At 56.2% G+C, this 21,915-nt stretch overlaps 7 protein-coding genes and 2 non-coding genes across 9 annotated transcripts; 4 read left to right on the top strand and 5 right to left on the bottom strand.

Moving 5' to 3' along the window:
- Positions 1 to 1,321: 1,321 nt before the first annotated feature.
- On the top strand, positions 1,322 to 3,847 carry NTH1_2 (alpha,alpha-trehalase nth1; the record flags this gene model as incomplete). The annotated part of the gene is made up of 5 exons (XM_071060684.1): positions 1,322 to 1,492; positions 1,552 to 1,615; positions 1,689 to 1,813; positions 1,876 to 3,620; positions 3,700 to 3,847. The coding sequence occupies 5 exons, from the start codon at positions 1,322 to 1,324 to the stop codon at positions 3,845 to 3,847; spliced, it is 2,253 nt and encodes a 750-aa protein (XP_070916785.1).
- A 568-nt stretch (positions 3,848 to 4,415) lies between these two features.
- Positions 4,416 to 6,242, bottom strand: ADE4 (amidophosphoribosyltransferase; the record flags this gene model as incomplete). Its single annotated transcript, XM_071060683.1, has 3 exons — positions 4,416 to 4,889; positions 4,939 to 5,922; positions 5,982 to 6,242. The coding sequence occupies 3 exons, from the start codon at positions 6,240 to 6,242 to the stop codon at positions 4,416 to 4,418; spliced, it is 1,719 nt and encodes a 572-aa protein (XP_070916784.1).
- Positions 6,243 to 7,772: 1,530 nt separating this feature from the next.
- MFIFM68171_t51 lies at positions 7,773 to 7,866 on the bottom strand. Its single transcript has 2 exons — positions 7,831 to 7,866; positions 7,773 to 7,808 (listed from the first exon to the last, which is right to left on the bottom strand). It is a non-coding gene; the product is annotated as a tRNA-Ala (tRNA).
- Positions 7,867 to 8,457: 591 nt separating this feature from the next.
- On the top strand, positions 8,458 to 8,541 carry MFIFM68171_t54. Its single transcript is given in 2 exon segments — positions 8,458 to 8,493; positions 8,506 to 8,541. It is a non-coding gene; the product is annotated as a tRNA-Arg (tRNA).
- A 698-nt stretch (positions 8,542 to 9,239) lies between these two features.
- On the bottom strand, positions 9,240 to 10,319 carry MFIFM68171_05262 (Glycosyl hydrolase family 10; the record flags this gene model as incomplete). The annotated part of the gene is made up of 1 exon (XM_071060682.1): positions 9,240 to 10,319. The coding sequence occupies one exon, from the start codon at positions 10,317 to 10,319 to the stop codon at positions 9,240 to 9,242; it is 1,080 nt and encodes a 359-aa protein (XP_070916783.1).
- A 697-nt stretch (positions 10,320 to 11,016) lies between these two features.
- Positions 11,017 to 13,419, bottom strand: MFIFM68171_05261 (uncharacterized protein; the record flags this gene model as incomplete). The annotated part of the gene is made up of 2 exons (XM_071060681.1): positions 11,017 to 12,978; positions 13,042 to 13,419. The coding sequence occupies 2 exons, from the start codon at positions 13,417 to 13,419 to the stop codon at positions 11,017 to 11,019; spliced, it is 2,340 nt and encodes a 779-aa protein (XP_070916782.1).
- A 369-nt stretch (positions 13,420 to 13,788) lies between these two features.
- NIT3 (Omega-amidase nit3) lies at positions 13,789 to 14,850 on the top strand (the record flags this gene model as incomplete). Its single annotated transcript, XM_071060680.1, has 1 exon — positions 13,789 to 14,850. The coding sequence occupies one exon, from the start codon at positions 13,789 to 13,791 to the stop codon at positions 14,848 to 14,850; it is 1,062 nt and encodes a 353-aa protein (XP_070916781.1).
- Positions 14,851 to 15,164: 314 nt separating this feature from the next.
- On the bottom strand, positions 15,165 to 16,891 carry SPE3 (putrescine aminopropyltransferase; the record flags this gene model as incomplete). Its single annotated transcript, XM_071060679.1, has 5 exons — positions 15,165 to 15,442; positions 15,749 to 15,989; positions 16,043 to 16,335; positions 16,429 to 16,464; positions 16,861 to 16,891. The coding sequence occupies 5 exons, from the start codon at positions 16,889 to 16,891 to the stop codon at positions 15,165 to 15,167; spliced, it is 879 nt and encodes a 292-aa protein (XP_070916780.1).
- Positions 16,892 to 19,914: 3,023 nt separating this feature from the next.
- GNA2 (G-Protein alpha subunit) lies at positions 19,915 to 21,243 on the top strand (the record flags this gene model as incomplete). Its single annotated transcript, XM_071060678.1, has 5 exons — positions 19,915 to 20,038; positions 20,109 to 20,293; positions 20,373 to 20,530; positions 20,584 to 20,842; positions 20,899 to 21,243. 5 exons carry the CDS (start codon positions 19,915 to 19,917, stop codon positions 21,241 to 21,243), a joined length of 1,071 nt encoding a protein of 356 aa, XP_070916779.1.
- Positions 21,244 to 21,915: the final 672 nt, after the last annotated feature.

Raw genomic sequence — 21,915 nt, 5'->3', positions numbered from 1 at the left:
GGAACCGAGAGGGGGATCTCGTGGGGTAGCACAAGCACAGCACGACACGCGGGGGGCGACAGGCCAATTTCAGCCCTGTATGTAGGTGAAGCCGAAAAAGAAAAAAAACTAAAAAAACTTTAACTTCCCAAACATCGCCCCAATTCATTTTCAAGTCCCCAGTCTAGAACGTTCTTCTCTGGTCGCCGCCAAGTCCCATCTCGAGATTTACCCAAACCATAATCCGTTGTTCCTAGCCTTGTCGACGTCTGACATTCCCTCACCGCGTCGAAAAGTGGATGGAGTGGACGGTGGAAACGTGCAAGTGCTTCGTCATAGTGGACCCATGTCCCACAGTGACACAAGCTCAACCCACCGGAGCTCAACGGTGACAACAGTGTATCGGTTACAGGACGGGCTCTCGAGAGCGAAAGACCGGGGTAAAATTTGAGATGGGGACATTCTGTATCGCGTTCTGTGCACAGCGAAACAGATACCGGATATGCCCTTGAGCTGATAACCGCGAATCAAGAGGTAGATGTATGTACGGAGTACATGCAGATAATACGAGCAAAGGGGATTGGCGAGCTGCATGCAACCGCGGCTTCTGCTGCCCACCATCAGCGAGAAATACCATCGTGGGTTCGCCACGATTGGCGGGAACCCCACCAAACATCTTCAGTTTGCGGGATGCTCTTGGGCCGCGACGCAGCTCGGTTTTTATAAGTGAACTAGACAATTGGATCGCATCTTGGTCGTTTGTTCCCGACCTGCCCATCCGATCAAGTTGGTCGCCTAGCTCCAAACGTTTCCGCAGCGGCCGATCGCTGACACCGGCCAGAATCGAAATCCAGAATCCCCATCGTGACGCATTCCGATTCCCGGCGCCCACCCCTCACCGAGCGCAAAGCAAGAGAAACAACGGGACACCCATATCACACTTTTCGTTCTCGAAGCACTCCGTTGCCGGCCAACCACGTACGGCAATTCAGCTCTGTCTCGCCTCAACCGGGGCCCATCACAGCTTCCAGGGGTTTAGCGTTTCGTTTTATGGGCCCGCGTGACCGCATCCCAATCTCGGGCCTGTCATTCCGCAGCGACGGCGGCACTCGCAGACCCTGTCCCCCGAACCCGGCCTGCAAACCGTCTGTGAGACAAATCTCCCAGCGACGCCACAGCCGTCTCCTGCCTGCCTGTCTTCCCTTTTCTCTCCAAGGGACAACGGGACCGCACGAGTGCTGAGAACGCGGACCGCAAAAGTCCCTGATCGACGAAGCAGAGACACAGCTCCTTTTGCGCTGCTCGAACCTCGCCTTCCACCCGGCCCTCCAACACACCCACCATGCCTATCATCCCGCGCACCGAGATAGCCGGTCCCGCGCCCGCGGGTCCGCCGCGGCATCGAGGCTCAATCGACGAGCTGGGCGTTTACGACGATGCGCGGACGTACTATACCGCCGAAGAACGCCATCTCAACACGCGCTCCGGACCGAGAACCCGCACGTACTCTCAGGTGAGTGAACCCGAGACCGTTGGGCCCGCTGCCAATTACTGACCGGGGATGCGCAACAGAACAGCCTGTTCAAGCAGATGGAGCGGCTGGCTCTGCAGGAGCCGTACAGGCGAGGAAGCCACGGTAAGGACAAAACCGCATCGCCCTCCCCCCCCCCCCCCCCCCCCCCCCCCCCGGTACTGACATTGCGTCCCAGACGAGACAACAATTCCCCATCACCGCCGATTCCTGATCCAGGTCGAACCAACACTCGAGAGCCTCCTAGCACAGGAGGACCCAGATAGGAACATGCAGATCACAATCGAGGACAGCGGTCCCAAAGTGAGCAGAACTACTTGCAAAGAACACGTAGCCAGCATATGCTGATGGTTTGCCCCCGTCAGGTCATTACTCTGCGCACAGCAGCGTCCAATGGACACAACCGATTCGATATCCGCGGTACCTACATGCTGTCCAATCTCCTGCAGGAGCTATCGCTCGCCAAGGAGTACGGCCGCAAGCAGATTATCCTTGACGAGGCGAGACTGAATGAGAACCCCGTGAACCGGTTGTCACGAATGATCCGAGACCATTTCTGGGAGGGGCTCACGCGGCGGATCGACGCTTCCAGCATCGAAGTTGCTGCACGGGATCCCAAGGACTGGACCGATGACCCTCGGCCGCGCATCTACGTCCCTAGAGGTGCGCCGGAGCAATACGAGTACTACACCAAGCTGGCGCAGGAGCGGCCCGAGATCCGGCTAGACGTGCAACTTCTTCCCGAGAAGATCACCCCTGAGCTGGTTCGGGATATGAACGCCAAGCCGGGTCTTCTAGCCGTGGACATGGAGGAGACGACAGATCCCAAGACTGGCAAGAAGACGCTGAAAGGCCGGCCGTTCGTCGTGCCGGGGGGACGGTTCAATGAGCTGTACGGGTGGGACAGCTACATGGAGTCTCTGGGATTGTTAGTCCACGACAAGGTCGACCTTGCCAAATCGATGGTGCTCAACTTTTGCTTCTGCATTAAGCACTACGGCAAGATCCTCAACGCCACACGGTCGTACTACCTCTGCCGGTCACAGCCACCCTTCCTCACAGACATGGCTCTCCGGGTTTACGACAAGATCAAGCATGAGCCGGGCGCCCTCGACTTTCTCAAAACTGCTATCCTTGCCGCCATCAAGGAATACCACAGCGTCTGGGTGGCCGAACCGCGCTTAGACCCCGTGACTGGTCTCTCCCGGTACCGACCCCAAGGACTCGGCGTCCCGCCCGAGACCGAGGCCGGCCATTTTGTCCACATCCTCGAACCGTACGTCAAGAAGCACGGCGTCACGTTCGAAGAGTTCGTCGAGGCTTACAACAACGGGCGGATCAAGGAGCCCGCGCTCGATGACTACTTCATGCACGACCGGGCGGTCCGCGAGTCGGGCCACGACACGACGTACCGCTTCGAGGGCATCTGCGCCGACCTGGCCACCATCGACCTCAACTCGCTCCTCTTCAAGTACGAGACGGACATTGCACGCACCATCCGCAACGTCTTCCACGACAAGCTGGTCATCCCAGAGGAGTACTGCGTAGGCACCGCCCTGCAACCAGGCCAGGTCGAGTCGTCGGCCATCTGGGACCGCCGCGCCAAGCGCCGCAAGCTCGCCATCGACAAGTACCTCTGGAACGAGCAGGAGGGCATGTACTTTGACTACGACACGGCCAAGCGCGCCCAGTGCACCTACGAGAGCGCCACCACCTTCTGGGCGCTCTGGGCCGGCGTCAGCAGCCCCAAGCAGGCGGCCGCCATGGTGACCAAGGCGTTGCCGCGCTTCGAGGCCTTTGGCGGGCTGCTGTCGGGCACCAAGGAGAGCCGCGGCGAGATCGGCCTCGAGCGGCCCAACCGCCAGTGGGATTACCCCTACGGCTGGGCGCCGCAGCAGATGCTGGCGTGGACGGGCCTGTACCGCTACAGCTTCACCGAGGAGGCCGAGCGCCTCGCCTACAAGTGGCTGTTCATGATCACCAAGGCGTTTGTGGACTTCAATGGCGTCGTGGTGGAAAAGTACGACGTCACGCGGCCCATTGATCCGCACCGCGTCGACGCCGAGTATGGGAACCAGGGGCTGGACTTTAAGGGGGTTGCTAAGGAGGGGTGAGTTCCCACCTTCTTCCGTCTTATCTATAACTATACACTGTATGATGGAGTAAGATGCTGACTGATCTACTTGCAGATTCGGTTGGGTCAATGCCAGCTACATCTACGGCTTGCAGATTGTTAACGCCCATATGCGCCGGGCGCTGGGTGCCTTGACCCCCTACGAGACCTTCGTCAAGGCGGTGGAGGAGAACCGGGCCAAGGCCCTGGCCGAGCTGGTCTGATCCTCTTTTTTTTTTTCTGGGGGGGGGGGGGGGGGGGGGTTTTTTATCCCCCGAGGAAAAGGACCAACAGAAAAACATATCTTGTCTAAACTTAGATTGTTTGCATCTCAGGGAGTCGGTTGCATGCGAGGGAAATCAGGATGCTACAGAGGTAACGGATACTACCAGGTGCCCCAACAGGAAGCGAGAAGTCAAAGAGATAAGGTAGTTCAGTTAAGTTAGTTAGGTAGTTGAGGGTAAATCCCTGTTAGTTCAGGGAATACAAATGTCCCCAAGATATCTAGATGCCTGTACAAAGTCGTCTTCAGTTATGAGCAACGTATCCATTTGTCCTGCTCAAGAATGATTGTCAAGGCTTTTCTGCCGAATTTCCGTGAAATCTACGCTATCCGATGCAAAAAGCAAAAAGCCACCAAATCTCTTCACCCCTAGATGAACCACTCTAGTAACGAACCGGAAACGTCCCAGGGTTATTGCCATCTATCCGTGTCATTTTGTGCTACGCCCCACGTCTTTTCTTCCTCTATTCATTCGCCAAGTTATGAAGGCTGTGCGAGAGTCAGCAAGATCAGCACCCCACGCAGAGGCAGATGGCGACGGCGACGGCGACGGCGACGTACCTGATGTCTTGACGGTTCTCGGGACTCTGCGGACCGGCATCCCTGTCATCATGATTGGTGGCCTGGCCCCTGAGTTCAATATAGAAGGCGCCCTCCTTGAGCCCGCGTTTGGCCACGTTCACCGGCCCGCTGTTTCCAACGGCGTTCTGGGCGCCGGCCTCCTCGGCGCTCTTCCGCTTCTTGCCCCGGATCTCGTTGAGATGCTCAAAATAGCCATCCGGCACCTCCGTCTTGTACTTGCCACAGAACACGCCAACCTCGAAATCCTTGACCTTGCCTGTAGGCGCCACCTCCATGCACGCCGCTTTAAGATCGTCGAGGTCTTGGTAGATGACGTCGTCGGCATTCATGTGCTTGGCGATATCCTGCCTCGTCTTCTCGTGCGCGATCAGCTCTTGAGGAGTGGCAAGGTCGATACCATACTGCCGAGCGGTTAGTGAGAAGCCTGACAAAAAGGGCAAGGAAGCTCACGATATGGGGATGTTTGATAGGAGGGGCGCAGCTTGCAAAGATGACCTTGCGCGCTCCAGCCTCTCGCGCCATGCTGACAATCTCCCGGCTTGTGGTTCCACGGACGATCGAATCGTCTACCAGACAGACAACGCGCCCGTTGAACTCGGACTCCATGGCACTGAGCTTCCGCCTAACGCTCTTTTGCCGTGCCTTTTGGCCGGGGAGAATGAACGTTCGATACACGTATCGGTTCTTGATAAAGCCGTTAGAAAACGGCTTGCCTAGGCGCTCCGACACGACCGCAGCCGCTGTGTTGCTGGTCTCGGGAACCGGGATGATGACGTCGATTTCCTTGATTCCTTCCTCGCCGAGAACTTCCTTGATCTTGTCCGCCAGCTTGGCGCCCATATTCTGTCTGCTGCTATTGACGGAGATACCGTCCATCACCGAGTCCGGCCTGGCAAAGTAGACATACTCAAAGATATCCGGCGAGTAGGCCTTGGCTTCGGTGACCTGATGGAACTGTGGCTTACCGCCCTTCTGGATAAAGACGGCCTGGCCCGGCAGGATGTCCTGGAAATCCCGGAAGCCCAGCTGACGGAGCGCGATGCTCTCGGACGCCAGCATGTAGTCCATCCCGCCCTCCAGCGTGGCCGACGGGCGGCTTCCCATGATGAGCGGGCGGATCCCGAACGAGTCGCGGAAGGCCAGAATCCCAAAACCGGCAATCATGGCGGTGACGGCCCATCCGCCCTGGCATTTCTGATAGGTCTGGGCGAGGGAGCTGAAGATGTCATCAACGTTGACGCGTGCCTTGCCGGTCTCGTTGAGGGCATTGGCAAAGACATTGAGCATAAGCTCGCTATCCGAATCGGTGTTGACATGCCGATGAGCTTCCTTGTCGAGATAGGTCCGCAGGGCAGGCGCGTTGATCAGGTTGCCGTTGTGCGCGAAGCAAATGCCGTACGGCGAGTTGACATAGAACGGCTGGCTCTCGGCGCTCTTAAGGAGGGGGAGAAAGTCAGCCCACGTCGACGCGATGCCTGAAGAAGCAAACATACCGAGCTCGTTCCGGCCGTAGGATACCGCAGATGGGCGATGCCCATGTACCCCGGCAGGTCAGCGACGCGCTTGCCGTCCTCGAAGACCTTGGATGCCATGCCATTGCCTTTGCACTGGAATATCCGGCCGCCCGATGCGCAGGTAGCAACGCCGCAGGCGTCTTGACCGCGATGCTGGAGGTAATACAGGCTCTCGTGCAGGTCGACGGCCGCCTCGGTACTCGACGAGTCGGCGAGAATGAGGCCAAGAATGCCACACATTTTGCCGGTTTAGCGATGCTGGTTGATGGGGATGCTGAGGACGATGAGATGGAAGGGCAGCACTGCCAACAACGGATGGTTGTTAGGTTGGGAGGCGGGCCTGATATTCCGCCGCTGGGAGTGTGGAGTGCCGAAGTCGGGCGGGCTGTCGTCCTCCCGGGACGAGAGAGCTTGCAAGGGTGAGAACTGCGCGTGGCAGCAGCCTGGGCAGGGACTGGAACGGGCCTAGAAGACACTTCGCGAAATCTAAGCTCACCGCTGTGGGAGAAGGACCAAAGCCACAGGGCAGTGGCAAGAGCAGCGTGAGACTTGTTCCATCTTTCAAGAGTGGTTTGTTGTCCCGGATAACGGGGAGCGACTGCTCCTGATATGCATTGGCGGGGAAAATTTTCTGGAGGGGCACGCGCTGGGCTGGTGGGGTGAAGCCACCCCCCTCCAACCCCCAATCGGTGCGGCGCCGAACAATCAAGATTAGCTCTCTCAACTGCCCTATCGATTGGTTGCCAGCCCTGCGGTAGTTAACCCCAGATTACAGCCAGGATGTATTGATCTTGTCGAGCGGCCCTGGAATGTCACGTCACGAACTGCCGTCATCCCGCGGTTCCGCTATGGTACTGCACAGCCAAGTTCCACTAGACCATGCTCTTCCTGTAAACATTGGGCACTCAACGCTCATGGAAACACAAGGTGCGGCTTGAAATCATGCGGGTTACACATGGCCCATTCAATTTCGAGTGCTGAGCGGTCCAGGTGAGCCAATATTCCCGAGATTGCCAAGCTGCATCTTTTGGAGAAGCTGGGTGCTGCAATCTAGGGGCGCATTGTTTTTCCTGAATATCTTGCATTTTCCATGCACGGTGCCTCTGATCCCTAACGCCCTTGCCGTGATTCCGTCTTGTCACTTTTCAGCCATTCCAGCGCAGGGTGCTGGTTTCGATAAGTTCTCATAGTTGTGCGGGCTCAACTTAGACTGCAAGGGCATGCTCCGCGGTCCAATAACTAGAACTTTTCGAGTCCACCCAATGTCAAGATGGGACACAGAAATAACTGTTCCGTATCGACAGCTTGATTCATGGCACAGCCAGTTCTCATGGATATCCGGAAGAGCCGAGCGGCTTAAAAAAATACCCCTTGACGAGTGATTTGAAATCAATCTCAGGATGGATGTATAGGTCATAACTAGAATAATAGATCACTAATTGAACTGGAGCCCATAAGTCCTCCTGAGTCATGATCATCGAGCCCTTCATATCATCCTAGCTCGAACGATAAGTAATCTTGGTTGAATTCAACGAGGGGCGCAAACCTAAGCCCAGGCCCGGCTGGAGGGGAAGTGCTAGCCATGGTAAGGCAAGCCGTGTGCATCAACCAATCTGTAACTGGAGGAGCAGACGCCCAATGGAATCGGTGTCTGCATTGTTGTCTGGTGAGTTAGGCAGCTGAAAATTTGATCTTTTCAAGAAACAAGACCCAAAGAACATAAAAAGAGGAAGAAAAGAACAGATAAGGAAAAAAACGAGTCCATGAAGTTGGATGTACCGCGGATCGAACGCGGGACCGTCTGTATGTGCAGATGCAGCCGAGGCTTTGCAAAACAGAAATCATACCACTAGACCATACACCCAATGGAGACTCATTCAGTGAGAAATCACAATCCACATATCATTTATCACGTACCATTTCCCGGAATAGAGGGCTTCTTGGAAAACTAAAATCCCCTCACACCTGGGCCTCCGGGAGCAAAAGTTTAGGCAAATTGAGCTCTTCCCAATTCGAGAAAAATATGATGATCAAGCAATCCAGGGGTTGTTGATCATGGAGGTGGACCTTTCTTTGCGATTCTGGTTTTCAAGATGGGCATTGGGCGTTGGGATAGGGGATAATTGAAACGCTGCCGAGTCGACAGAGATTTTCAGATTTTGACATCTTCTCAGAGACAGGAAGAGACGGCTCCCTTGCTTTAACAGGGTTGACTGCGGACTGTGGACTGAAAGTAAGCGTGGATTCCTCCTGGACTTTATTTTATGTTGGTCTTGGCACCTAGGCGTTCTCTCCCGCTTCTAAGCTATTGTCACTAACTAGCACAACGACCAATAAGGGCATAACCCCTAATTAACCCCCTTGCGGTTTCACACCCCACCTTGCTTCCCCGCCTCTGCCCAGCGTCATATTCGTGCCCGACAACTCCAGCCTCCAACAAATCACAACACAGCCAGGTCGTGTGGCGCAATGGTAGCGCGTTACTTTCCGGTTCCTCCAAGGCTGGTAAAGGTTCTGGGTTCGAGTCCCAGCATGATCGGTTACAGTGTTGCCGCGAGCTTAACCTTGAAAAGGGGGTAGAGCAGTTCTTTTTGAAATTGTGTCCCTCGCTTAACAGCACTAATTCTTGAAATGTTTGACTAGTAACAGTTTTAGTGCTTCCTTATCACCCCAGCTAACTCAAATTATCTTGCCTATAACTAGTCCCAGTTCAGTCTATGAAGTGCAAGGGCCAATTATAGCATTCCGCCAAACCTGGAGCTACAGACTATACTAAGTTTATCATAGAAGCCATGCTTTCCCTCGGTCCGTGCTGTGGGAGATACGGGGCCATCAGTGTTGCCGTCCCGAGCCCGATAGTGTATTGTGCGGCGGCATTACCCCTAAGAAGAGATTAACCATGACCTAGTACTTCTCGCGGGCCCTCAAATCTTGACAAATACGGAAAGACTGAAATAATGATATTATGCGACGCGCCTCGCCAACTAATTCTCCCGTAGCTGATTCAATTGTTGGTCGACGACGCCTGAGTGGTGCGAATGTGTGAGTCACTTTCCTAATATGGCCGCTACCTTGGCCCGTTGAAAATCAAATTGGCATCAGCATCAGCAATACGAGTCCCGATGCTAGAAATAACACCAACTTCTGTAAAGACTTGGAAATATTGAGCTAGTATTGTGACGCCCTAACATTTCCCGCCGACATTGCCTCGCAATACCTTATCCATCTTCTTGCTCCCTATTCGCACGTCGTCTCATTCGCATCAATCAAGCCCTTGAACGTCTCTACCATCCCGTCGTACGCCGGATGCTTGCTGAAATCCTCAAACCACAGCAGAGCCGCCCCGTTCTCCGCGAACACGTGCGGCACCCAGCTGAAGGGGTCGTAAAAGTCCCACACGGTGATGCCCACGCACTTTTCCACCTGGACGCACGCGGTGACCACCTTCTGGTAGCACTCCTTCTGCCACTCCAGCTTGGTCTCGTTCACCGGCATCTTGATGCGCACATCCAGCTCAGTGAAGGCGACCTCATCCACCAGCTCTGAGTACCCCTCCATCGTCTTGACCAAGTCCTCCGCCGACGGGTGATTGTCGGCGTGCAGGTGCGCCTGCATCCCCACGCCGTCGATCCGGATGCCCGCGTCCTTGAGCATCTTGACCAGCCTCTTCGCCCCCTCCGTCTTGACCGACCCGGGCCGCTCGATCCCGTAGTCGTTGTAGTACAGCTTGGCCTCGGGATCCGCCTCGGCCGCCACCCGGAACGCCAGCTTGATGTACTCCTCGCCGAGCACCCGGTAGAAGACGCTCTCCCGGTAGCTCCCGTCCTCGTCCAGCGCCTCGTTCACCACGTCCCACGCGTAGCACTGGCCCTTGTAGTACCCGGCCACCTCCCGGACGTGCCGCTCCACCACCTCGGCCAGCTCCTCCTTGGTCCACTCCGTCTCGCGCTCCTCCTCGACCCACGGCGCGAGCTGGCTGTGCCACACCAGCGCGTGGCACCGCAGAAGCTTGCCGGTGCGGTTGGCCAGGTCGGCGACGTAGTCGCCCTCGGTGAAGTTGAACACGCCCGGCTGGGGCTCGGTGAAGAGCCACTTCTGGCCGTTGGTCGGTGTCGTCTGGCCGAACTCGTCTGGGTCGTTCAGGATGGCGTCATACTGCTCGTACGACTCCGGGTAGGGTGCCCGCTCGCGCTGGCCCGGGGTATCGGTGGCGGCGCCGAAGTAGAGGAGGCCGGCTTGCTCCGCGAGTTTGTGGAGTTGGGCGGTCGAGGTGGTGAGCTGGAGGGCGGCGGTTGCCGCGAGGAGAGCGAGACGCATGCTGGCTGTGCTGGCGGGGGGCGCGGGTAGAAGTGAAGAGTGGACTGGGGGTTGATAGAATAGGACCTAGCGATTCAGGGGGGGTGCGCCGCTTTAATCAACTTCCTTTGCCTACCTATTACCCACCCAGCGCCATGGACACGGGACAAGAACTTCTCCCCCATCCATCTTTCCAGATTAATGAAACTCCCCCTCTCTGCAGGATCTGGAAGTAGTAGTGATGTGCTCCTGAGGACGCGTCCGCTCTCCGCATTCCCCAAATTTGGAGTCGCTCCGGCTCTTCAGCCGAACCACTCTGATCTGATATGGCCAAGCCCCTGGACCCCGGCCTTGTCAGGGGCATTGCAGCAGCGGGTAAAGTCGCAGTGCGCCGGCTATATCCATGCCCAGGCCCACGGCTCATTGATCTGCAAATAACTGGGTACCTATTGTGGTGTGAGAGGAGACTGAGTCTCCGGACCTGTCGGCCTTCAGCTCGAGGGGTTGCACTCCTCATTGTGTTTTGCCGTGGCACGATCTCAAATGGTTATCATGTGGCTGCACGAGACGTAGTAGAGCAACTCTATGTTTTGTGGCAGCGTCAACAGGCGCCTTTCTTATGCCCATTATTGTATGCTGAATTTAGCTAGTCACAACTCACAACCGCTATTCTCGCGCTTCACGATGGTTGTTGTACTTCCACAAGAGGCCATCGTCATCAAGCCAATTCAAGCGCCGGGAAGAGTGAGTTGCGTGGCCGCTCTTCGTCTTCAAACTCCTCGATCGGATCGCTGCTGTAGTTGGGAAGAGCTCGAATATCTGCGCGGCCGTCGGTAGCCTTCTTCCTCGGCCGACCTCTCCGCCTTTTCGCAGGCAGGACACTGGAACTAGCTTCCGTACGGCGTTTCGCCCCCGGAAGGTTCGAACGGCTGCCTACAAAAAGCTTTGGCGGGACGAACCGGAATTGATCTCCTGGAGTTCCTTGTTCACTGGAACCCGCGACGGACTGGGCGGGTACGACGGCCATCGAGGTTGTCATCGAGGGTAGGCCGATACTGAGCTCTGAAGTGCCGCTCTCTACGTTCTCTTCGGATCCCAGGCCGTCGTCATGCGAGTTGTCTATCTTACTTTCGACCCTCGATACAATGCTGGTGCCCGCGTTGACCTCAACACTTGAGGCTTCGTCAAACATGTCCGAACTATTCACCGCTGGCATCGCGTCAGGCCCCGATGAAGAGCTGCTATGCGTGACTTGAAGGCTCGTCGAAGTTTCGGCAGGTTCTCGGGATCCTGCGGGCTCAGATATCGCGTCATCACCGTGGGTGTATAATGTGCAGATCGTTGCCATGTTGCTGTTGCACTCAGACGCCAGGCTTCCATCTGAAGGAATCGTCGAATCGGACGGCTGCAACATTCGTGCCGCCTCATGTCTGGCTTCTTCAAACGCTATTTTTCCGATCTCGTCGCTCCCCTCGTCCCCAAAGACAAATGTCTTCCATGCTTGGTCCGGGTCACTCGACGCCGATACGGCAGGTGCTTGTTGAACGGTCGGTGGAGGCCCCATAGCCAAGCTGCTGGTAGACGCACACTCGGAAGGGTGCATTTTGACACTGCTGAGACTCGTATTATCCTCTCGCTGAGTCTTGGCGCTTTTAGTGACAACATTGCCTTCCTTGTCAACACTCATATCATTGACAAACGTGATCGTACGCTCTCCGTAGATCTTCGGATCCTGAATAGGATTATCGTCTTCTGAACTGATCTCAATCGAATGATCGATCGAGGGAATGGAGGCCTCAGGGGCATCGAACTGCTCAAGCCGGCGAAGCCTGGAAAGAAGTTCCTCGTAATGGCTTAGTATTTCGGAGGAGTCACTCGAACTGACCTGCTGGTCGGCGTCCTCAGAGTGACTGCGACTGGTCCTATGCAATACGTGGCCTCCCAGAGCGGGTAGTGATTGTTGGGTGTCCTGCTCGGGCCGATGCATCTCACTGACGCCGGGACTGACTTTGTACTCGAGCGATTCTCGACTTCCTTCAACGGCAACATGGCTGCTGGCGGCACTGGAGCCTTCATCAAGCCAGTCCCGCCATATGAGATTCTCAGCCTTCTGGGAACATGGTACTGGGGAGATAACTCGCCCAACTCGTGCAACAGCGCTGTCCGTTGTTTCCGAGTTGAATGCCCCATAGAGATAGAGAGAACGGGGTATTGGTTGTGCGGGAACTGCCACCGGTTGGGAAAGCGGCGGGAATGAAGTGGTTATGATCCGACCCTCAACATCACTTGAGATGCAACATTGCTCCTCACTCCTCTCATCATGATCGCTCAACGACTCTCTAGATAACCATGACGCGTGTGGTACCTCCTGGGCCAGGCGACTGAGCTCGACACGCGGCTTGTGGACTGGATTAGAGCCGCTTGACCTGTCGATGCTGGAGCTCTCGCCCGGCCGTTTCTCCTGGTTCCCGATCTGGACCATCACGTCGCCGCGGCGGAGAGGATAAGCATGAACCTGGCGTATGTGTCTCAACGAGCGCCTCTCTGCACCAACAATATGAGATGGCCTGATCCTCGCTCCCGGAACACCTGTATCGGAGGCTTTGTCTAACCTCGGGTTCTCTGGTGCGAGACGGGGACGCTTCATAGCAAGACTCGGCAGAGGGTCGCGAACAGTGCCCTAATCTTTCTTCGCGAGCAACCGCCGCCTCATCTGTTCAAGTGCCTTCTCATCATATTCAACCGGAGGGTTAGTGGCGTCCGCCCCGCGGGAAAGTTCCTGAAAGAAACGGCTAATAGTGGGTAACGGAGAATCATCCGGAGCGGCTGTAGTCTTGATCCGTCTCCTCCCCGACTCGATCCCTGGTCTACTAGGCGTCCGTGACGAGCGACGGCCAGCCGAAGAACCAGACTTGTTTGAGGCGCGGGAATGCCGAGACAGTGGAGAGCTGGATTGCTGCAGAAATGAGATAGGAGGCGGGCCATTCTCGGCGGCAGCCCTGAGCTCTGCCGCGCGGGCGCGAGCGCGGGCAAAGTACTCCTTCTGACGCTGGCGGGCTGGATTTGCTTTCCTAAGCCTGCCGCGATTGTGGCGGTAGAGGGTTCCCTCGGTCCAGTTCATGATAAGGGACCGTTCTTTACTCCCCGAGTGCCGCGATGGAAAGTAGTAAGGTGGAGTGATTGGATTGATCCGGAAAGGGGAGCAAACCAAACCAAGACTTCTGTGGCCACTCTTCGGTTGCCCCTGCCGGCCGGTACCTAGATTTTTTGAGCGGAGCCGTGGAGTTGCTCGGGCGCGGGCCGCACTTGCCCCTGAGGTTGCCGGGCCGGCTGAATGCCTTCCGCCGTTATCCGCACGGTTATAGACGGAGGGACCCACTTAACGCTGTCTGGGCAGCCCCTCGCCGATGAACTCCGAAGCGGCAGAGAGAACCGAACCAACCCACCCGGAGCGTCTTCAATCCCAACCCCGCTCGTCCTGTGTCCCACCATGCGAACAACGGCCTGGAGGACAATTCGCGTCCTCACCAATTCCATCATCCGGCCATCTTGCCGCCTCTCTTTGAGGGCTCAACCACTACCGCCATCCACGGCACTGCTCTTCCGAACAATGGTGTCATCGACGCCAAGCCCCACGTCGGACACCCCGTCGCCGGTCCTCAAGAAGCCCGTCAAGCTCGCATGTATACAGCTAGCCTCGGGTGCGGATAAACCCGCCAACCTTTCGCATGCCGCCGACAAGGTACGAGAGGCGGCCGCGGCCGGCGCCAAGATCGTCGTTCTCCCGGAATGCTTCAACTCCCCCTACGGCTGCGCCCACTTCCCCTCATACGCCGAGACGTTACTCCCCTCGCCGCCGACCCCTGAGCAATCGCCGTCGTTCCACGCCCTCTCCGCCATGGCGCGCGACAACTCGGTTTACCTAATAGGCGGCTCCATCCCGGAGCTCTACCAGTCGTCGTCGGCGTCGGAGCAAGCCCCGGTAAAGACGTACTACAACACCTCCCTCATCTTCTCGCCGTCGGGCGCGCTCCTCGCGACGCACCGCAAGATCCACCTCTTCGACATCGACATACCGGGCAAGATCACCTTCAAGGAGTCGGACGTGCTCTCGCCGGGCGACCGGCTCACCATCGTGGACCTGCCCGAGTACGGCCGCGTCGCCGTCGCCATCTGCTACGACGTGCGCTTTCCCGAGCTGGCCATGATCGCCGCGCGCAGGGGTTGCTTCGCGCTCGTCTACCCGGGTGCCTTCAACCTCACCACCGGCCCGCTGCACTGGAAGCTGCTGGGCCAGGCGCGGGCCGTGGACAACCAGGTCTACGTGGCGCTGTGCAGCCCGGCCCGGGACATGAGCGCGGGTTACCACGCGTGGGGGCATAGCATGGTGGTGGACCCCATGGCGCAGGTGCTGGTCGAGGCCGACGAGACCGAGTCGATTGTTAGCGCGGAACTGGACGCGGCCAAGATTGAGGAGGCGAGGAAAGGGATTCCGTTGAGGCATCAGAGGAGGTTCGATGTGTACCCCGATGTTAGCAAGGTGCCTGTGTAAGGTTGAAGAGCCGTAGGATACGACTGTACTGAGGAGTTGAGAGCATGGGGATTGTCACAATATGCCTGACCGTGTCTAATTATTTTAGTGGGAATCTGGTCTATTCTGGTATCTGTTCCCCGTCAAGAAGACTTTTCGGGTATTTTGATGCTCACTGGGAATTTTTATCTACGGCCAGGGTCCGTAATCCATCCGCCCTCCTAGAAGTAGGTCTCGGATCGAAGCTGATCCTCGCTGACCTCGCCCTTCTTCTCCCGTCTGGCGCTTAGGCAAACAACCCCAGTGAGCGCACAAGACTGAGTAGCACCAACCGCTTATTCTAGAGCCTTCTGGGCAAAAGTGGGAAGGACGAAGCTGGCTTTGTGGATCTCCGAGTTGTAGTACCTGCACAGCTTGCGCTCCTCCTCCTTGGTCCACGACCGGACTGGAACTTTGACGTTGCGTTGGGCGTCCTTGCAGCAAACCATGAAGCCGATCTGGCCAGAAGGATACGTCGGGATGGTCGTGTAGGCATACTCGGCCACGGGGAAGATCTCGCTGCAGTCCTTCTTGAGCTTGGTGATCAGCGGCAGATGGAGCCATTGGTTCTCAGCTGCGCGTTCAGAAGTTAGCAAGCCCGGAACAGCTGGGGGTAATTACCGTAAGAAATCATAGAGAAGAGAGGGACGTTATAGCCTTGTCCGAGAAATATGAAACGGGGGCGACAAACGGGGGTTAGGAAGGGACGGAGAGAGAAAGGAGGGATTCGTCGCAAGGGTGAAAGCCGAGACGAACTGCCACTTGACAGCCTCCTGAGAGACAATACAAGATCAAACCAGGAATTGGCGAATTCCTGGCTCGAGAAACAAAAGAAATTCCTCCCAGGCGTCTCGGACTTTCTAGGATTAAGGAGACGTACAACCTTGGGTGGTGATAACGCCGCCCTCGCGGAGGGCATCATGAAGAAGCTGGAAGTAGGGCTTCTGGAACAGCGATTCGGCCGGGCCCTCCGGATCCGAAGAATCAGTGATGATGACGTCGAAGGCGTTCTTGTACTCATCGAGGAACTTGAAGCCATCCCCGACGTTGACCTTGATCTTGGGGTGGTTGAAGCCAGCAGACATGTGCGGGAGGTACTGCTTGGAGAGGCGGATGACGGCCTTATATGCATGTCAGCACCCGTGTAACCAGGTCTCAAGTACCCCGGACTGACCTCGTCAATGTCGCAGAGAATTGCCTCCTCAACACACTCGTGCTTGACAACCTCGCGGAGGACGCCGCCGTCGCCGCCGCCAATGACGAGCACCTTCTTGGGATTCGGGTGCGAGTTCATGGCTAGGTGGGTGATCATCTCCTGGTACGAGAACTCGTCACGCTCCGTGGCCTGGATGACATTGTCCAGGACGAGCACGTTGCCATAGTCGGTCGACTCAAAGATCAGGACATCCTGATACTTGCTCTTTTCATGGTGGAGGACCTTCTTGACCTTGAGGGTCATGGCCTGGCCTGGAAGTTGAAACGGTCAACATTAGGGTTCCCCGTTCGCCGGTCGTCCACCGGACCCAGTCTGGGCCGATAGGGTCCAGTATATTGACTTACCGGGCCACATGTCCGAGATCTCGCGGAACCATCCATCTGCGCACCCGACACCACGTCTAGTCAGCAAAGTCGTACCCGGATGATAGGGGGAACGGCTCGGTAGATACGGAAGCGCGGCGTCACTCAAAACCGGCCCGTTTAGCGAAACATGATGCATGATTGAGCCGGTTGCCACGCGACTGCGTGCTGCCTCTGTGAGGCACAATATTGGCCCATGGCAGTTTCCTTGGCTGGGCAGAGCGCCTCGACAACACGCTGGCCTCCGATTGCAACAACCTTTTCTGAGGAAACGGGGATTGCGGGTTTAGCAACGCCAGCCGTCCGTTTGGGTTGTGAAGGTGGCTGTCCGGGGCTGGGCAGGGTATTTTGCGATGGCGGGGTAAGAGGAGAGTGCGTTGCTCAAGTTCCAGAGCTGAGGACCGCAGGACATACCCTTGATGGTAGCGTGCGTGATGTCACCCATTTTTCGGAATTGGCTGAGGCCCAGTTGTTTCAGCAAGATAGAATTGGCGAATCGAGGCGGCTGGGAAAAGAGACGCCTTGGAGCAGATCAGAGCCAGCTTTGAGTTGTGCCAGTGAGGTCGTGGCGGGGTAGAGTTTGTGTGGCTGCAGCATTTATCGCAAGCCCTCAAACCGCATGCGATTTGTGAAATGCCTGCAGAAAATTTTTCGGTCCTGCGGTCTTTCGTCAAAGCCGCCCGCCAGTGTCCAGTATGAGCGAATAAAAACGTGGAAACCGGACAGTTGGGACCAATGAAGCCCAAATGTGGAGAGCCTCTGTCTGCATTTCGAAGGCAGAAGTTGAGAGGCCGTTGACCGGTGTCAGACGTAACAACCCCGCAGCTACCAGCTTCTTTTAGGGGTTCAATATCGCAATTGAGGCAAAAGCTACCTGGGATCGAACACAAAGTGCTACTACGTAGCTGGCCAGGCCAACTGTCCGGTCACCCAAGCCCGAGTCTCATCGACACAGAGTCCGGTTCCGCTTCAGACGTTGGCTGACTCGGCAACCCGGCCGCGGACCGTGGCTTGCAAGGCCGATTTGTGCTATGCCGGAAACGATCCAAGCGCCGTCCCATCATGTTGGTAATTGACCGGCTTGGGCCCCGGAGAGCACAGAGCTCATTGCGATCACCCCGAAGCTTCTGTGCGCATTGAGCGAACGGTTCGAACTAACCCCTGCAAGCCCAAGGCTGACCTTTTTCCAAGCTTGCAAATAGGCCGACGCCACGAGTTTGGCTGTGCCATTTATTCAAGTCGTTTCCCGAGTTGCGCTCGAGGAAGACACTTGGTGTTGTCATTTCGAGAATACTTGACGCTCAAATCGCTTGCCACTCATTACACTGCAGCGATCATCAAAGATGTCCTGCCGTACTTTCCTCCTTGCAAAACACACTATCTTTTGCCTCTCACCACAGTATGCCGCCCATTCTTCCCCACATGCAGCACGAGGGGGTTGCACAAAACCCGCAATATTTCTTCTTGTTGCATCTAACCAATGACAGGATTGGTTTGCGACGCCATGGCCTCCTGTGGCAGAAGCATGTTCGCTGCTCCGGGGAGGCGAGTTGACATGTCGTGCTGATGCATCCTAGTCGGCCCCCACCATCAAGGGAGACCCACTGAGAGTTGATCAATGCCGTTTCCGCACAACCTAGAGAGCGAGAAAGAAAAACCCCTGGGTCTCGGCCTGAACGTTGCAGGCCCGCGAAACCTGGCTTGCCCCCACCGCGGTCACTGAAAAGAACGAAAAGAGAAGCGAAAGACGCCGAGCTGCAGCGTAACTCCAACGTTGCAAGCTCGACCGTTACAAGACCTGCGCCGTCGAGCGAGCGAAGCCCCGTAGGCGCGAACTAGTCAGACGTTCGAAAGACGGGACACCGGCGTCCAATAGTGAGAATAGCGTACATAACGGCTCGCGTGGCATTAGCGGGCAACTAGTAGCAAGCAGAAATCTGACCAGCCGCATCCGCGCCCTTTTACCATGGCAGGGTTCGCGATTGGGTAAACGGGGAGAAGGACCCGCCGGCCTAGCGGCCTAGCCACATGCATCCAGAAAGCAACAACGACGGGGGGGGGGGGAGGGGGAAATCAGGCCGTACCAGGGGCCACAATAGGGGTTGGAGGGACACGACGGCGAGCTTGTTCGCCGCAAGAGACTGCATTACCGAGCTCCAGGATGCGCGGGCAGGTCCGAGAGTTCGGCTGTGGGTGAGGCCCCGAGAAAGATTTGGCGGATTAAAGGTATGGAGTCGCGACAGCTGAGAAGTTGGATATTTGTGTTATTGAAAATCAAATCATGGAACATGGGCGGGATGGCACCCTCGCAATGTTCGCGAAGAAACGGACAACCCGGCTCGCAATGGCGGGATGGGTTGTTCGCCATTCTGTTACGGCGGAAACGTGAAATGGGCGACCCAGATCCCCAGGGGTCGATCCGAAGCTAAAAGATTCTGCGAATCCCGATGCACCCCCTTTATAACAGGATGGAACCTTTTTAGTTGTGATCGACCCCCATGCCACCGTTAGGACCCGCGTGGGCGGGAGACCCCGACGGAGCCCTGATTCGGCGCCATCTAGCGCCGTTCAGCGGTTCCCGCAGCCCCCAGAGACAGCCTTCGGTTGTGAATTGCACAACCTGGCCGTGCCGAGCTCGGAAACTCAATGCATCTATCGGACAATTTACTGGGCAAACCTACGCTACACTGGAACTGTCAAGGTATCGAGACAGGAACGACATGTAAGGATTTGGGGAGAGATGGAAGACGGGTGCGCCGAGGGCAACCGGGGTCCACTCCTCAGATTTCGAGCCCAGGAGAGCAACCCAGGGCATCCATCCGAGGCGGGCGTCCCTACCGAGTAGCATGGGTTGGTGTGCTGCAGGCAAGATAATTAATACATCGGTCGCACCAGCGCCCTGCGCCTGCGAGCCTGGTTCCGTTTTGAATTTGCCTTTTCATCCTTTAGCTGCCTTATGCTTCTGTGCCGACGCCCTCGCTGTGCTTCGCCGCCGGATCTTACTACGTTGCATACCAGAGACGGGACGCCATTTTACTCGGCCGTCATCCCCTTCATGCTGTTGCCTCCTCCCCCGATCTCTTTGATCCCCGTCATCACCCGCCTCGGCGATTTGAGACGATAGCATCTGGACCCAAGCCCATCGGCATAAAAATTTCACCGGTATTCGGATGGAGTAGCGAGGATAAGATAAGGTCGACACCTAGTTTCCGCATCTGCATCAATCGACCGACCGCTCGTTTTTTTCGGACATTCAGAAGGGAAGCGTTGACGCCCACCAGTGAGCTCAACCACGGTCAGACGTTTCCAAGTGACCCTAGCTCCTTCCTGGTGCCCCGCCGCCATTCCTCGCCCATCTGTAGCTCCGCGCCCGGACAATAGACGACGTCAGCTACGTCCTGTGGCAGGTTTTTCCTTCCCCCTTTTTGGCCTTTTCGTCCTGGTCGCTTCCGACAACGCGCCGCTACCATGTGTTTCGGAGGCCGCGGCAGCCAAGCCGATGAGACGGGCGCTGCCCGCTCGCGAGAGCTCGACAAGGTCATTCGCGCCGACGAAAAGCGCATGGCCAAAGAAGTGAAGCTGCTGCTTCTAGGTGCGAATCTTGTCCCCGGGTGGCAATTGCCCCGCAGAACCGCACAGCTGACTCTTTTGCGACTGGACAGGGGCCGGCGAATCCGGGAAATCGACAGTCCTGAAGCAGATGAAGCTGATCTATGCCCAAGGATTCAGCAAGAACGAAAAGTTAGAATGGAAGCCCGTCGTGTTCACGAATATCGTCCAGTCATTCCGCCTGATCTTCGATGCCATGAACGACCTGGACATCAAGTTTGAGAACCCTGACAACGAGGCAAGCACTGCTTTTCCCACCAAGAGGCTGGCTCATGACAAGAGGGCTGACCGAGCTTTTTTTTTTCTCTTTGCAACAGAAAAACATGGCGCACATCATGGTCGACTACGAGATGACTGCGGATGAGCCTCTGCCAGAGGACTACTTGGAGCCGATCAAGAAGCTGTGGGTTGACGATGGCGTCAGGAGAGCGATTGCGAAGGGTAACGAATACGCCCTGCACGACAACCTGGCTTAGTAAGTCGAGGCTGCACATAAGGGGAATTGGCCGGGAGCTGACCGAACTGAAGTTTCTGCTCGGATCTGGACCGTGTCTGGGACAAGAACTACGTACCCACGGACCAAGATCTCCTGCGGTCAAGACTACGAACCACAGGCATTACCGAGACCGTCTTCGATTTGGGCCAGCTCACATACCGGATGTTCGACGTCGGTGGTCAGCGATCAGAACGGAAAAAGTGGATTCACTGTTTCGAAAACGTCAATTGCTTGTTGTTCCTTGTGGCCATCTCCGGGTACGATCAGTGTCTCGTGGAGGACAAGGACGGCGTATGCGTGACTTCTTCCCTGTTTGTGCCGACCGGTCAGGCTAACGTGTGGTGTAGAACCAAATGAACGAAGCGCTCATGCTATGGGAGTCGATCGCAAATTCCCACTGGTTCACCAAATCGGCCCTTATCCTCTTCCTCAACAAGATGGATCTCTTCAAGGAAAAACTGTCAAAGAGCCCGATAACAGATCACGGTTTCACAGATTACCATGGGCCGCCGGATGACTGGAAGCAGGCTAGCAAGTACTTCATGGACAAATTCCGGGCCTTGAACCGAAATCCGGAGAAGGAGATTTACGGCCACTTCACGAATGCCACCGACACAAATCTACTCAAGATCACCATGGGTTCCGTCCAGGACATGATCATCCAAAGGAACCTGAAGCAGCTTATTCTGTAAGGGGCGATACCCATATCATCCGCGACCCTTGTTTTTTTCCCTCTGGGACCCGTCTGCACAAATCAACAATGGCATACCAACCCCTCCCCACCGCGTAATACAACCCGAATGTGGAGCGCCTGGGCTGGGCTGCAATGGCTGTCATCCACCACTTGTTGTCCTTTCTCTTTTTTCATCACGACCATCCATGACCCGTTATCACACAAAGTGACCTAACACCGGTGACTTTTGATAGGGTCTAAATGTTGCGCGCCCTTTCCACCGGTCCGTCACGCCTCCACAAGGCCTAGAGGCAGATGTCTCTCTTCTTCCCGTTCGACCAATTCTTGGATCTTTGGTTTTCTTTTGTACATTACTAGCGAGGGGGCATATTTGTTCTATTGTTTATATCTTAAACCTACTGGATGGATAACGTTCAACGACCGATCGACGAGCATTTCCCAACCCCGCCGCGCGGAACCACGTACCCTTCGAACGCGTCTCTCCTTGATCGGATATATGGGTCACCCGAGCTGTTGAACTAACCGAATGAGAGGTACGCGGGGGTTTTGGTTAGCTTGCTCGGCTCTTTTGCCTTTTTTTCTTTTTTCTTTTTTCTTTTTCTTTGAGGCTGCCGTGGCTAGGAGGTGTGGAGAGAAAGAGATGCACAGGGCAGGGAAGGGAGGGGAAAGG

Source organism: Madurella fahalii (genome assembly GCF_045866475.1).
Source record: "Madurella fahalii IFM 68171 DNA, scaffold_2, whole genome shotgun sequence".
Lineage (NCBI taxonomy): Eukaryota > Fungi > Ascomycota > Sordariomycetes > Sordariales > Madurella > Madurella fahalii.
The sequence above is the reverse complement of the archived record's forward strand: the minus strand, read 5'-3'. Positions and strand labels throughout refer to the sequence as shown.